The following is a 12,799-nucleotide window of genomic DNA, read 5'->3' as shown; positions in this document are numbered from 1 at the left end:
CCAAGCTAGTGCCCTAAAGACAAGGCCATCCTCCCAACTTATACTTGCCATTCCATTTTTATCTCAGGCTGGAAACTTCTCAAGGCTGGAATATTACTTTGTGTGTCTTCATAGCACCTAGTACAGTGGGGTCCCAGTCCCAACTGGGATATTGGATGCTATCCTAACAAATACAATGTTTATTATTATTACTATTATCATTTGTATCACAGTAAGATCAAAGTTCCCATTTTACACTAGTTTTGATTGTACTATGCATTTCTAAACCCAAGGCAGACACAACCCCTGGTTCAAAGACTTTATAACTTAATTCTGCTGCAGGAAGACATGACATCTGAATTTTTGCAAATTAAATTTTAAAATGGCATGACAAAAAATACAGCCACAAGAATTCTCAATCCAAAAATGTGATTGAATGCCTGATTTTCTATGGATGCATAAGCAAGTTACCAGGAAGTAGAGTACCTGAGGAATGTGTAGCACCTCGGTTCCTCTGCAGTGACTGCCTGTGTACATGCTTCTACCCTGGAGTAAATCAAAAAATCATTAACAGATTGGCAGCTTCCATTTACCACAGGTTGGAGCCTGCACATGGGCAGTTACTGCAAAGTAGATGATGCTTTATGCATTCACAACCTGCTTGTGTGTCCATATTTATGATTGTTTCCTAGACCGATAAAGAGATAAGACAATTTCAGCAGCTTTGCTTATACAGCCATCAGGCTGGAGATTATAAACCACTGAAAATAAATGGATATCTAAGCATTCAAACAACAGCACTGGCATTCTCCTGGATAAGACTCTGCTGATTACTCTGTCAGAAAACTTCACACCTGGGATCTAAAACATAGCAACTGCACAGAGACACCCACAGGGAAGGTACAGCTGCTACTGCTGTGCTCATATAACTGTCAGCAAAGCTCCTTACTGGAAATTCGTTATACTGTATACAGACAGAAGGAGTTTTTCTGTTGGTGTGGCTCAAAGGTTCTCAACCTTTTACACTCAAGGCACCCCTCAAAAAATGTCAGCTCTTAGTTTTTATTTATTTTTTTACTACAGCAAAAATAATAGTGATTCTGCTGTTGCAAAGAACTCAGAAAGACCACAATAGGTCAGAATGTCTTGGACACTATGGATTCCTCTTTGAAATCTCTGGCTTTATCTCGTGAATCATGTTTGCACACCTAACAGTGCTGACATTGCCTGGTGCCCTGTGACTACCTTGGAAGGATCTCAAGGCACCCCAAATTGAAAAAAATCACTGGCACAGCTATATTTATACTGCCTCTCTTAATGACCTGAACTAAGCCCAGGGTGGTAGTCTCACAAAACTGCATTTGCACTACAGCTTTTGCCTGCACAGTTATGTCACTAGGGAGTGCAATAGGAAACTATATTCAGACTCTATTCTCATGCAATCCTTGGTCTTTTGTCACCACCCATAAGGAAGCCTATTGTTTTTTATGCAAACAGAGGTGCATTTGGACTGGGATTGAGGACACTAGTTTACTTCCCACAGAGTATCGAAGAGGTTTCACATAAGGTGGTGTACACAAATAAAAGCCTCATATTTATAACCTACAATCAGCCTCCCAAGTCCTCCAATTCACCCATTCTTTTTCACTCAAATATAAGAAGAATTATGAACATAAATAGGCTGACTAAAACAAACCTTATTTGAGGGGGGAGAAGTTAATAAATTTGATACTGCTTCTTCAGCTACTGATTCAGATAGCTTCAGACGCTATCAGTTTTTCAAACCCTGCAGTTCCTTTTAGATATGACAGCCTTCACAAAATCCGACACGTAATTCAGAAGGGGTTCCAGTGAAACCCAACCCCTAAACAGTAGATCGCTAAGTCTTTACTTAATAAATAAGAAATTTAACTGCATTTAACCATACCTGTGTTTGCTGCACTGCTGGCCATATTCTGCTGGATTTTTTTTTAGACTGTTTGCCCTAGTGCTCTAACCTTCCTTGGTCCCAGGAAATTGTTTTTGCACTTGGTTGATAAGATGGTTACATAGGAAATGATCTCATGGTTAAGGTGAGAAAGTTATCCCAATGTCTGCTGGGAGTTGTAGTTTAATTTAAGCAGACAAGGTTCTTTGGGTGAATCTGATATCTTTTATTAGACCAACTTAAATAGCTGGAAAAAAATTTTTAAGCAAGCTTTCATGTTCAAAAACCCTTCATCAGGCTGAGGAAGTTTCAGGCCAAGGAGTTTCTTAAAGAGATCTTCCCACAGCTACTTATCCTAGCCTTCAAACAAGCACCGAACCTTGCTAACCTCATCACCAGAAGCAAAATTCCTCAAGCCCAGAACACACCAAAAGGATCCATACTGTTCCATGACAAGAAATGCAAGACCTGCACCACCCCCACTGCAAGACATCTCCACCACCCCCACTATTACTACACCCCACAACAGAGCCATGAGCATTTCCGGATCTTATAGCTGCACCTCCAGAAATGTAATACATCTCATCCAATGCACCAAATGCCCTGATGGAAGATACAAAGGAGAGACCAAACAACAACTGCACACCAGAATGAATGCACACCGGAAATCCATCAAAGACAGGAATACCCAATTACCTGTGGGGGCACATTTCTCACAAGAAAACCACTCTCTCCCCAATCTCTCAGTCCCGATCCTCAAAGGAAACTTACAAAACCCTTCCCAGAGACGAGCCTATGAATTCTACTTCATCAACCTCCTGGATACTAAAAATCATGGACTAAATATAGACATTGGATTTATGACACATTATAACCTGCCTGACATCCAACTCCCCAGGTACCTCTCCACTATTCATCCCCCCTCTCTCCCCCCCACCCAGCCTGTCTCTCACCCATTGACTCCTCAATCTACATCTTCACTGACTGCCTGTCTTGTATGCAGCCCAGCCCAGCCTCTGGCTTATTTACTACTCATTCCATCCAGGAAGAGCACACACCAGCTGCTGAAACTTCCTCAGATTGACGAAAGGTTTTTGAACCTGAAAGCTTGCTTAACATTTTTTCCCCCAACTATTTAAGTTGGTCTAATAAAAGATATTAGATTCACCCAAAGAACCTTGTCTGCCTATGTCCTTAGACCAACACAGCTACAACCTATACCCCTGTAGCTTAATTTAAAGCAGCCTCTTCATAAAAGCAAGAGGCAAGAGTTTTTTGGCAATATCTTTTATTAGACTAACTGTGTAGTTGGAAGAGAAGAAGTTAGACAAGCTTTTTTCACAAAGTGCCCTTCCTCACCTCTGGGAAAGAAGCAGGTCTAGCCTAAGCTAAATTCCAGATAAAACAACAGCTGGTGTTTAACATGCAAATAAAAACCCTGACTTAAAGGCACAGAGGAGGGTTGGAAACTAGGAGCAAAAAAAGATCAGAAGTAATTTCAAAGTAAGAGAAGTGCAGTTGAACAGATAGCCTAACACCATTCAAAAGGGAAGAGAGTCATTATTACTTATGGAGTACAAAGAGGTTACACTGAGGCCTTTAGGACTGTAACAGAGCTGACGCAGAGTTAGGGTCACCTAATCCTAGAACTAGAACTCTTTCTAAATATAGTCAAAGGGAACAAGATGTGTTAGTGTTTCACAATTGAGAGACTCCTTCAAGTAGGACAAGAGGATATGACAGGACGTGCTGTCCCCGTGCCTTAAATCTTCTCTCAAAATTTCTTCTCTCATATCTTTCATTTCTCCTAATATCATCTTTCTTCCTTAGGAGATAATTGTTGTGCCTACAAAGATCCTGGCATCTACCCACTGATTTATTACATGCTCTTACATATGAGGAGGACTTGAGCACTTTGGGTCTTACACTCACATGGGTCAGTATGCTCTGAGCTAAGGGAAAACTACAGGCTTCAGGACACATGGGACTACCTCTGAGCAATAGGGAAGTTCTAGGCTGGGACAGGCCTAGCATTCACCTCACTACCAGTGGTTTTACTGAGATGGAAGTATGCCAGGCAGCTGGAAAAAGGTGAGGACAACCAGCAGGCTTTGCTGGAACCAAGATATAAAACTACAGGCCTCTCACATCTTATGTGAATTTAACTTGTGCAAATTCAACTATACGCGGGTGGGGAGGGGGGGTGGGGCTTGACTCTGCATGTGGTGCTGTCATTTACCTGGAGGCCCAGCCACCACCACGCTGCTAGCAGTGACTGCCTCTGCCTCCAAAACCTCCTGCCGCCACCACGGAGCTGTGCCCAGAGCTATATGGCTGGCCGCTGGGTGTGGTGGTAGCCGGGCGGCATGCAGCCATCCCCACCACCACCCTGCGCTGCGCCGCTGCCGCTGGCTGCACAGCTCTAAGTGTGGCTCTGTGGCGGCAGCGGGAGGTTTTGGAGGCAGAGGCAGTCACCACTGGCACGGTAATATGCGATTTCATTATATGCAATTTTTGCCTTTACGTGCTGCCTTTAGAATGTAACCCCCGCGTAAGATGCGGGATGCCTGTATTAATGTAATCAATCTGCAAAATCAGTTTGTTTAGACACCTTATATACACCCTAATAAGCAGCAGTTTCACAAATTTGCTGTAAATATGTACATCCACATATATGCCACTAAAGCCAAAGGTAAACTAATAAAACTGGTAAGGGAGACCCACCTTTCCAATCTCAATGAGTTTTGAGAAAATCTGCAACATTTAATTGCTCGTTTGCAAAACTGTCATTATGGATTTTTATATAAATAAGCATCTAGCACTGGCTTCAGATATTTATACTTTTTAATGAAAAAAATGAGGGGCGTTTTATTCGCTCAGTACAGAAATGTGGAGTTCTGCCTGCCTATATGCTGGGAGACAACATTATTTAAGTTATAAATTATGGGGCTCAACTTTACAGTATTCTTAGAAGGTAGAGAGTGCTCTCAATTTAGCTTCCTAGAACAGTCTAGTCTATTGTACACACAAAATACAAACTACCCAACTGCACAGCTGATTGCAGTTTTTATTCAGCTTTTTTGGAAACTACCAGGAAGAGGCAGAAGTGCTACATGCTGACAGAATACTGGCATTAAAATAAGCCCTTTTAAAGACCAACTCAAGACTTTATAACTGATTCAATACAAATAGCAAATGTCATACTCTACATATTTTCTATATATTATCTGTCAAAACAACCCCATAGCTATATCAGTTGTGTCAAATTAAAAAACTCTAATAAAAAATAAGATTAGACTTTTCTTCCAATATACAGTATAGCAAAAGTATCACAAAAGCAATCCAATGTGGTGCTTACTAAACTAGGTTAAAACATTTTTCAATGCCCCAATTTTATAAGTAGCAGCTCACATGCAGGAGTTCCAACAAATGTAGTCATAAAAATATACAAAGAAATTCTGTAACTCTAAAAAGTTCATCTAACAATTTACATTAGGGGTGCACAGATAGGGATTTTTGGGGCCGATATCAATAGCTGATTTTTAAGGAGGCATATCGGCTGATACCAATCCGATTTCCGATACACAGCTCTTCACCCTGTTGTGAGGGAGGAAATGGGGCTGGGGCAGGGGCTGACCAACCGGAGTGGGGAGGGACATGGAACTGGAACAGGGACAGAGCCGCAAGTGGCTTGTCTAGGGGATGGAGGGTGTGCCCCCTGAATCTTTGCTGAGCCGGCTGCAGCTGTGGGTTGGGACCAGGGTGGGCACGGGACGGAGGCGTGGCTTGTTGGGTCGGAGGGTGGCTCCCGCTGCTGCGTATAGCTCATCTGGTGTTTATCTGGAGGCTCCTGCTGCTGTACCCGCCACTTGTCTGGGAGGGCACAGTGTGGGGGAGAGGCGGGGGGGGGGGAGAGGAGAAGTGGCGCTGGGGCCAGTCTCTTTCCAGCCACCAGATCCAGGGACACCCCCACCTCCCAGACAAGCTGTGCACAGCAGTGGGAGCCACCCCACTTCCTGTGCCCACCCCAACAAGCCGTGCCTCTGTCCTGTGCCCACCCCAACTCGAACCCCAACCCCACACCCTCCCTCACCGCGGGAGCCTTGATCTGCCCCCCATACTCCTTCCACCACACCAGACTTACCAGCTGCAGGCTGCACTCCATGCTGCCAGCTCTGCTCCACACTGCCTATGTGCTGCGCTGCAGCTGCACACATGCATCGGCATTTATTGGACAAATTATTGGCTGCATCAGGCCGATTTCTAATACAGAAAATTTTCTTTATATTGGTGCTGATCCAATATCAGACCGATGTATCAGTGCACCTATATGTATTTCCTTTGTGTTGATACCCAAATATCATAAAAATACAAATCAAAATGTACCAATAATATGACTACATATTGTGGGCACGGTTTTAGTGATAGGTAACAGGTATTTAAGCTCTGATAATTTAAACCACACACAAGTCTTAGATGAAGTTACAAACATGTATCAAACAATTTCTTCTTCTATATAATTATTCTGTAAGGACAAAAAGAAATTCTCCTACCTGAATTAAAATGTGGGTTTTTCCATAGGAAAGACCGATACAAATTAGAAACATCTCATGGAGAAATAAGATTAGGCAACAATCCTAAATAGACTTGGCGCAGATAAGACTTCCTCCTAGCTGACAGCATGGACATAGTGACAGCCACAATGGATCAGCACAACAATCCATCTTTACTAATGTCCTATCTTTGACAGCAGCTAGTACCAGGTATCAGAAACCTTACAATAAGCAATTCTAGAATAACTAGCCCATTGGGAAGTTTTTTTTTTAGCTGCTAACAGTTAGCACTTGCCTTTCACTACAAGGTTCCCCTCTTATTTGTAACATAACTCTTGACAGCTCTTTCTGTATCCATTCTCAGGTCTGATCCTTTTTTGAAACTTTTTACATTCTTAGTCTAAATTATCTCTTATGACCATGAGTTCCATGGGTTAAATAATGTAAAAATTTTACCAGTTTTAAATTTGTCACTCAATTTAATTACATATCTCCTCATGTTTCATTTATTAAAAGAAAGAATAATCAGAAGAGCATGATTTAACCTCTCTGCACCATTCATTATATTCTGCACTTCTATCTTGACCCCTGTCTCATTCATCTCCCTTTGTTCACTCTTACCTTATGGAAAAGTTGCCTCATCTCTCTAATCAATTTGATTACCTACTCCTGGGCCTCTTGTACTTCTGCTGTAGTTTTCTGGAGAAGAGATGATTAAAACTAAACACAGCATTACAAGTTAAGAGCATGCCATTGTCTTATATGATGGCATTATATGCTGAGTATTATAGTCTATTCTTCAAATACCTTAAGACAGTGTTTTGTTGTTTTTTTTTTAACTGTGATGCCACAAGACCCTTTACTGGTGTTACAATGTCAAGCCACAGCAAGATGAAATTGCTCGGGCCATCTGTCTCCAGGAAGCACATGGAGGGCCGTACCAGAAAACGGCTGTGGCAAAGATGGGTGCTCGTGCCTGCATTAGATTTATCGGGTACTTGTTTCTGCCACAGGGGCTTCCAGGTCCAGCCCTGCACATGCCTCCTGGAAACAGAGGAACCCAGAGCAGCTTCACCTGGCCCCAGTGGCAGCATGAAAGCTTGGAGATAAACATGATGAACACATACCTTTATCTCAGTTACAGCACAGTTAAACTTAAAAGGCCAGACACTCAGTTGGTGAGGATCAACACTGCAATCACCAACAGTCAGTGTAGTTTACACTACGAAAGGTTCTTGCCCAAAGTAATCCTGCTCAAATCATAGAGCCATAGAGAAGTAGAGCTGGAAAGAACCTCCACAGCTCATCTAGTGCAACCCCCTGCCCAAGGCAGGATCATCCCTATCCAAGTCATCCTATACAAATTGATAATCTAACTTCTTAATTAAACTACCATCAACCCTGAAAAAAACAAGACACAATACCCTAACCTGCCATTGGTAAAGAAAGGGAACCACAGCAGCCAACATCCTTCTTCTGTAAAAGGGTGCTAATATACACTCAAGAGAATCCAAATAGAAGGTCACACCCCTGCTACAGAGAAAGGCAAAAATTCCCCTTGGTCCATACCAATCTGACCATGGGGTAAAATTCCTTCTGGACCCCAAATATGGTGATTGGTCTGACCCTGAGCAGAGGGGCAAGATCCTGAAGCCAGGAACCTCCAGCTTTAGGCGATGAAGCATTGCGTCTTATGTAAGTGAGATGGGAGTAGGGCACTATATTAAACACTATGCAATAGTTTCTCTCAGGGCTTTTCTAGGATGTCAGAATCATTAGTTACCCATTCCAGCACTATGATGCAGAAGGCATGTTCAGCCAGCCCCTTGACTGTAGTGATAAGACCTAGTGCAGTGGTTCTCAACCAGGGTGCTGCTAAATTCAGAGAAGTTATGGGGGGGTGCACTATATCTAAAAAGGTTGACAACTACAGCTCTAAGAACTGAATGCAATGCAGAGCATAAAGGACAAGAACTAAACTATTCCTCATATCAGGATGTAAAGAGATGCATGCGTGTTTCGGGAGGATCTCCCAAACACGCATAATCAGTGACTGTTCCCTTACAAATTCTCAAATTATGTATATGTTTGGAACACGTTTTCAAATAATGAGTGACGCTGGAAGGACTCAACTTGATTTACTGCCTCCCACTTCACCCAGTACTAGTTGATACCACCTGAACCCCTAATGAAAATGGCTGCTACAACACACCCAGAATCTGACAGTACACCCAACATCCTTTACTTCTCCGTCACAAGTATTTGTCTACGAACTTTATCATCAGGTTCAAACTGAAACTGAGCCAATTAAAAACATCTGGGGAGGAAAAAGCATCGAGTGATCTGAGCACTTTCCACTGAAAATGAGAAAAAACACCAGCCCAATGTGAAGGATTGCACTGAAACTCTTCTAAACAGGCACACTTTCACTAGCCCACCTCCTTTTTTTAGCAGGAAGGAGGGGTTCTGCCCTGAACTTAAAGGCATAGAAAGTACTAACCACAGTCCTGGGAGAGGAGACTATTCAAGTATGGGAAACTGATCCTCTTCAGTTCATCAAGCTTCTCTTTCAGCTTTCTGACCTGACTGTCAGAGCGGCTGATTCTCTGCCTCAGCAGCTTCAGTTCTCCATTTTTCTTCTCTACCTGCTCACGGAGGCAGCACACTTGACTTTTGCTTTGCCTAGAGGAGAAACAGTATGAATGGAGGGAGTCTATGAGCTTGCATGCTCCTGAGGCGGACATAATGACTTCATTGATTGACATGGGGTTAGCATCTGTGTCTCCTTTCTGACCTACCACAGCCTCTGTTGCCGGCTGTGGGGTAAGGTCTGCAGGGGATGCTGACAGACTTTGGGATGGCTTCTGAGGGGTCACTGTAAGTGATGAATTAGGGGAACTTTCTGCCAAGTTCTTATCATGCCCCATGATATTGCTGCTGCAGCTTGGCTCCACATCTCGCTTTGGCCTTTTCCTCTCAAGTTGCTCCCTTGGGAATGATGGTCTCTCCCTGGTGTGCTTAGAGGAAAAGCTGTAAGAGTGGAGGGAGCCAATAAATTTGCAAGCCCCAGATACTGGAGGTGTGAAGTCATCAATCGATATACCGCTTCTATCTGTTATCCAACTGCCGGTATGGATGGTGGCTTCAGGACACTCCTCTTCAGGCAGTCTTTCTGGCTTTTTCTGGGTTCCTGTCTTTGAAACTAAGTTATCAGCTAACGTCCTTCTCAGAGGCCCTTCCAACTGGCCCTGAATAGTCTCTTCCTGCTCAGGCACTGACCCAATTTCAGCTTGCAGAGTCACTTGCTCCATCTCTTGCATTATCATGAAGTCTTGGTTGGAAGATAAGGTTCTCTGTACTACCTCACAGCCTCCTTCCCTTGTTTGTTCTCCATCGCTCAGTGGTACCTGGATTGCTATTTTTCTTCTACATTTGACATAGCCCTGGTTGTCACCTTTCTTCTCCGTGAGCTGGAAGATGGTTGGCACAGCTGTAGGCTTGAGTAACCTGTGCTGATCCTCCAGCCGTTTGGAAAAACTATCTTTGGTGAAGTGCTCACTGCAGAGAAAAGAGTACTTGGTAGGAGTCCAGTTGTCCCTCTGAACTGCTTTTAACCACTGGATCAGGCGTTTTGAGTCTTTCAGGGGGAACCTGCAAAACAGTAATCACATACAGTATTTCTGAAATCAAAGGAGGAAAATGGTCAGTAGGCAGTAAGTTCAGGAAAACAAACTTCTCTAGAAAGCAGGAATGTATTGGTTATGGCTGGCTGGTGATGACTGATTACTTTGCTCTGGAACTTTCACTATGCATTTCCCTCTACTGGCAATGAAAGTCCACAGGGAGGGCAGAACCAGTTAGCTTTGTGCTTGCCTGTCAATTAAAATCAGTTAGCAAGCAAAAGACCACTCTATTGTTTGGTTATGCCAGCCAAAATACATGATGCTACTTGTAGGTTAGGCAGGATGAGATACTGTGAAGTCTAAAATCTTCTGCCCTGCTCAGATCTTTTAACCATTAGCCTTAATCAGAACAATAATATAACCCAACTGCACCCTTCAAGAGCTAATTGGCATTTATTCTGTGCAATGAAAGCATGTTAAACAACATGTAAAACATCCTGAATTCAGGTCTCAATACTAAGAAAGTGCAGGGTTTCCACACACTATTTTTCTTAGCATTGTCACAAATGCTCATTTTAGACTGTCAGTGGCTCTTCTCCAGAAACAACAAAAATATAACCAAGGACTTAATTGTTTTCATAGAAGATCTCAGTAACTTTTCATATCCCAATCAGAAAGTATTCTAGGAGAGGGGAAATTAAATATTGAACTAGGCAGACAAGACCTACCATGTGGACTCAGAGAAATCATCTTAATTTGGAATTATTTTGCAACAGTTTTGAACTAAGGTTCCTTTCCTGCAACTGGATCCCTGCAGATGGATCCCTGTACTCTCACAGTTGTCCATGAGATGCATGCAGATACCGGAGTGTGCCTGATCAAGGGTTGGGACCATACTACCTACCGATTTATGAGCATCTCCAAAATGAACATATTATCTACCCCTGGCAACCAGGCTCACACACTGCAGCTTTAAAAAAAACCACAAACCTCACAATAACCTGAAACTGTAAAAACAAATCACAAAATCCATACAAGAAGGGATACAAATCTTTATAAAGAGAGGTGCATTATTCTGAAGCCAGGCAGAAGGCAGGGTAGATTTACACCTTATAGGCTAACTAAATCCAAGATGTATTCCATGAACTTTCATTAGCTTGAGCTCACTTCATCAAACACTTCATCAGAGCAGCACCTGATAAAATGAGCTTGAGCTCACGAAAGCTCATGCTATATCTTGGATTTATAGAATCTAAGGTGCAAATCCACCCTGCCTTCTGCCAATCATTATGAAGTTCAGTATAAGGAAAAGACAACAGCATACTGTACATTTTTTAACAGGTGCACACAACAGAATCAGGGTAGGTTTTTGGTCAGCAAATGAGAGATGCTGTTGCAGTTTTTAATGCAAGTGAAGCTTATGGCTAGTTTTGTGCACAGGGAACACATTTTCTTTCCTTAATTTAAAGGCAAGCATTACATATAATTTCTCTTTAGTCATATTCAGTTCTTAAATGCAGCCAGGCAGCAACTGTCATGTTGTGGATGTTTCTGGTAGGGGAAAAAAAAAGCAAGTATTGTTCAGTACTTAACAGTTTCTCCTCTGTGCCACCAGCAGTAAAGGGATTTGTCACAGAAGAAAAACTATGCGTATGTAATGCGAGGGAGGAAACTTTACCTGTCTCATGAGATCAGAACCTGCAAAGTTAGAATAAAGGAAGCACTGGCAACTTTGTGTGTACACCAAAAAATAAACCTCATCCTAACACTTTCCTGTTTGCCCTCTCAACCCCATTCAAGGATACTGCAAAACCAAGCTCTCTGTTACATTGTTCAAAAGGAGGGTAAGAACACATGCACCCCCCTTACCCAGCCTCTCTCTTATACCTACTAGCTGAGACTTGAAATTGGAAGAATGTGTGTTTGCCCCTTATCACCAACATCAGGGTATTACCAGGCAAAGTTACAGTGTTACTGACAAGGCCAGAGATTGAAAGGAGAGAATGAGAATCTGGGGAGTGGGGAGAGGAGAGACATCTGTGTTCCTCATCAACAACAGGAGAGAATAATCTAAACCCCACTCATCAGAGCCATATCTACAATAGAAACTTTTGCTAGTACAGCAGCATTTGTTATAGGGCTCATTTTCTTCTTCAGTGCTTTTATATTGGCAAGAACTTTAACGTAGATGCAGTTGCAGCAGCTGGCATAGTTTATTTTATTTTATGCCATTATAAACTATATCCGCATATACACTCTTTGGTCAGTATATGGTGCATCTCAACTAAGAGCTTCAACAACAATGGCAAAGTTTCTATGGGTAAATTACAGTTACATCCAGTGGGAGATCTTTTGGGTAGGGCAATGCATTTTAGGTGTCATCTAATATTGTTGTTGGTTCAAATCATAAGTGCTAAATTAGCTAACCTGAGCTGCCTGGGGCTTTGTTGCCAGCGTAGATAAGTCATGCTGAGCATGCTGTCAGCTAGTCATGATTAAAGATGCCATCAGGCTAAACACAAGTGGTCCTTGCCTATACACAGACTGTAACATTGCAGTCAGCAGCTGTGTCAGCTAACTCAGCTATAAGGAACTGAAAAAACACAGGATAAATGACACAACTATGTAGTGTAGTCAAGGCCAAAAAGGAGTAATTAGGGGGAAGGGCAACAACAAACATGCTCAGGGACAGAAGGGGAAGGAAATGTGTGGACCTC

The 12,799-nt window shown here is 42.6% G+C and overlaps 1 protein-coding gene across 4 annotated transcripts in view; it reads right to left on the bottom strand.

Annotated features, from left to right (window-relative positions):
* THAP4 (THAP domain containing 4) overlaps positions 1–12,799 on the bottom strand; it is a 66,036-nt gene that overhangs the window by 51,476 nt on the left and 1,761 nt on the right. For all 4 annotated transcript variants that reach the window (XR_002094206.2, XM_059730822.1, XM_059730823.1 and 1 more), the window contains exon 2: positions 8,960–10,110. Coding sequence is in view for 3 of the 4 variants with exons in the window: in XM_059730822.1 (XP_059586805.1) it covers positions 8,960–10,110 (1,151 nt within the window). In the remaining variant the exon portion in view is untranslated. The remainder of the gene's footprint in view (positions 1–8,959; positions 10,111–12,799) is intronic.

Source organism: Alligator mississippiensis, chromosome 7 (assembly GCF_030867095.1).
Source record: "Alligator mississippiensis isolate rAllMis1 chromosome 7, rAllMis1, whole genome shotgun sequence".
NCBI lineage: Eukaryota > Metazoa > Chordata > Crocodylia > Alligatoridae > Alligator > Alligator mississippiensis.
The sequence above is the reverse complement of the archived record's forward strand: the minus strand, read 5'-3'. Positions and strand labels throughout refer to the sequence as shown.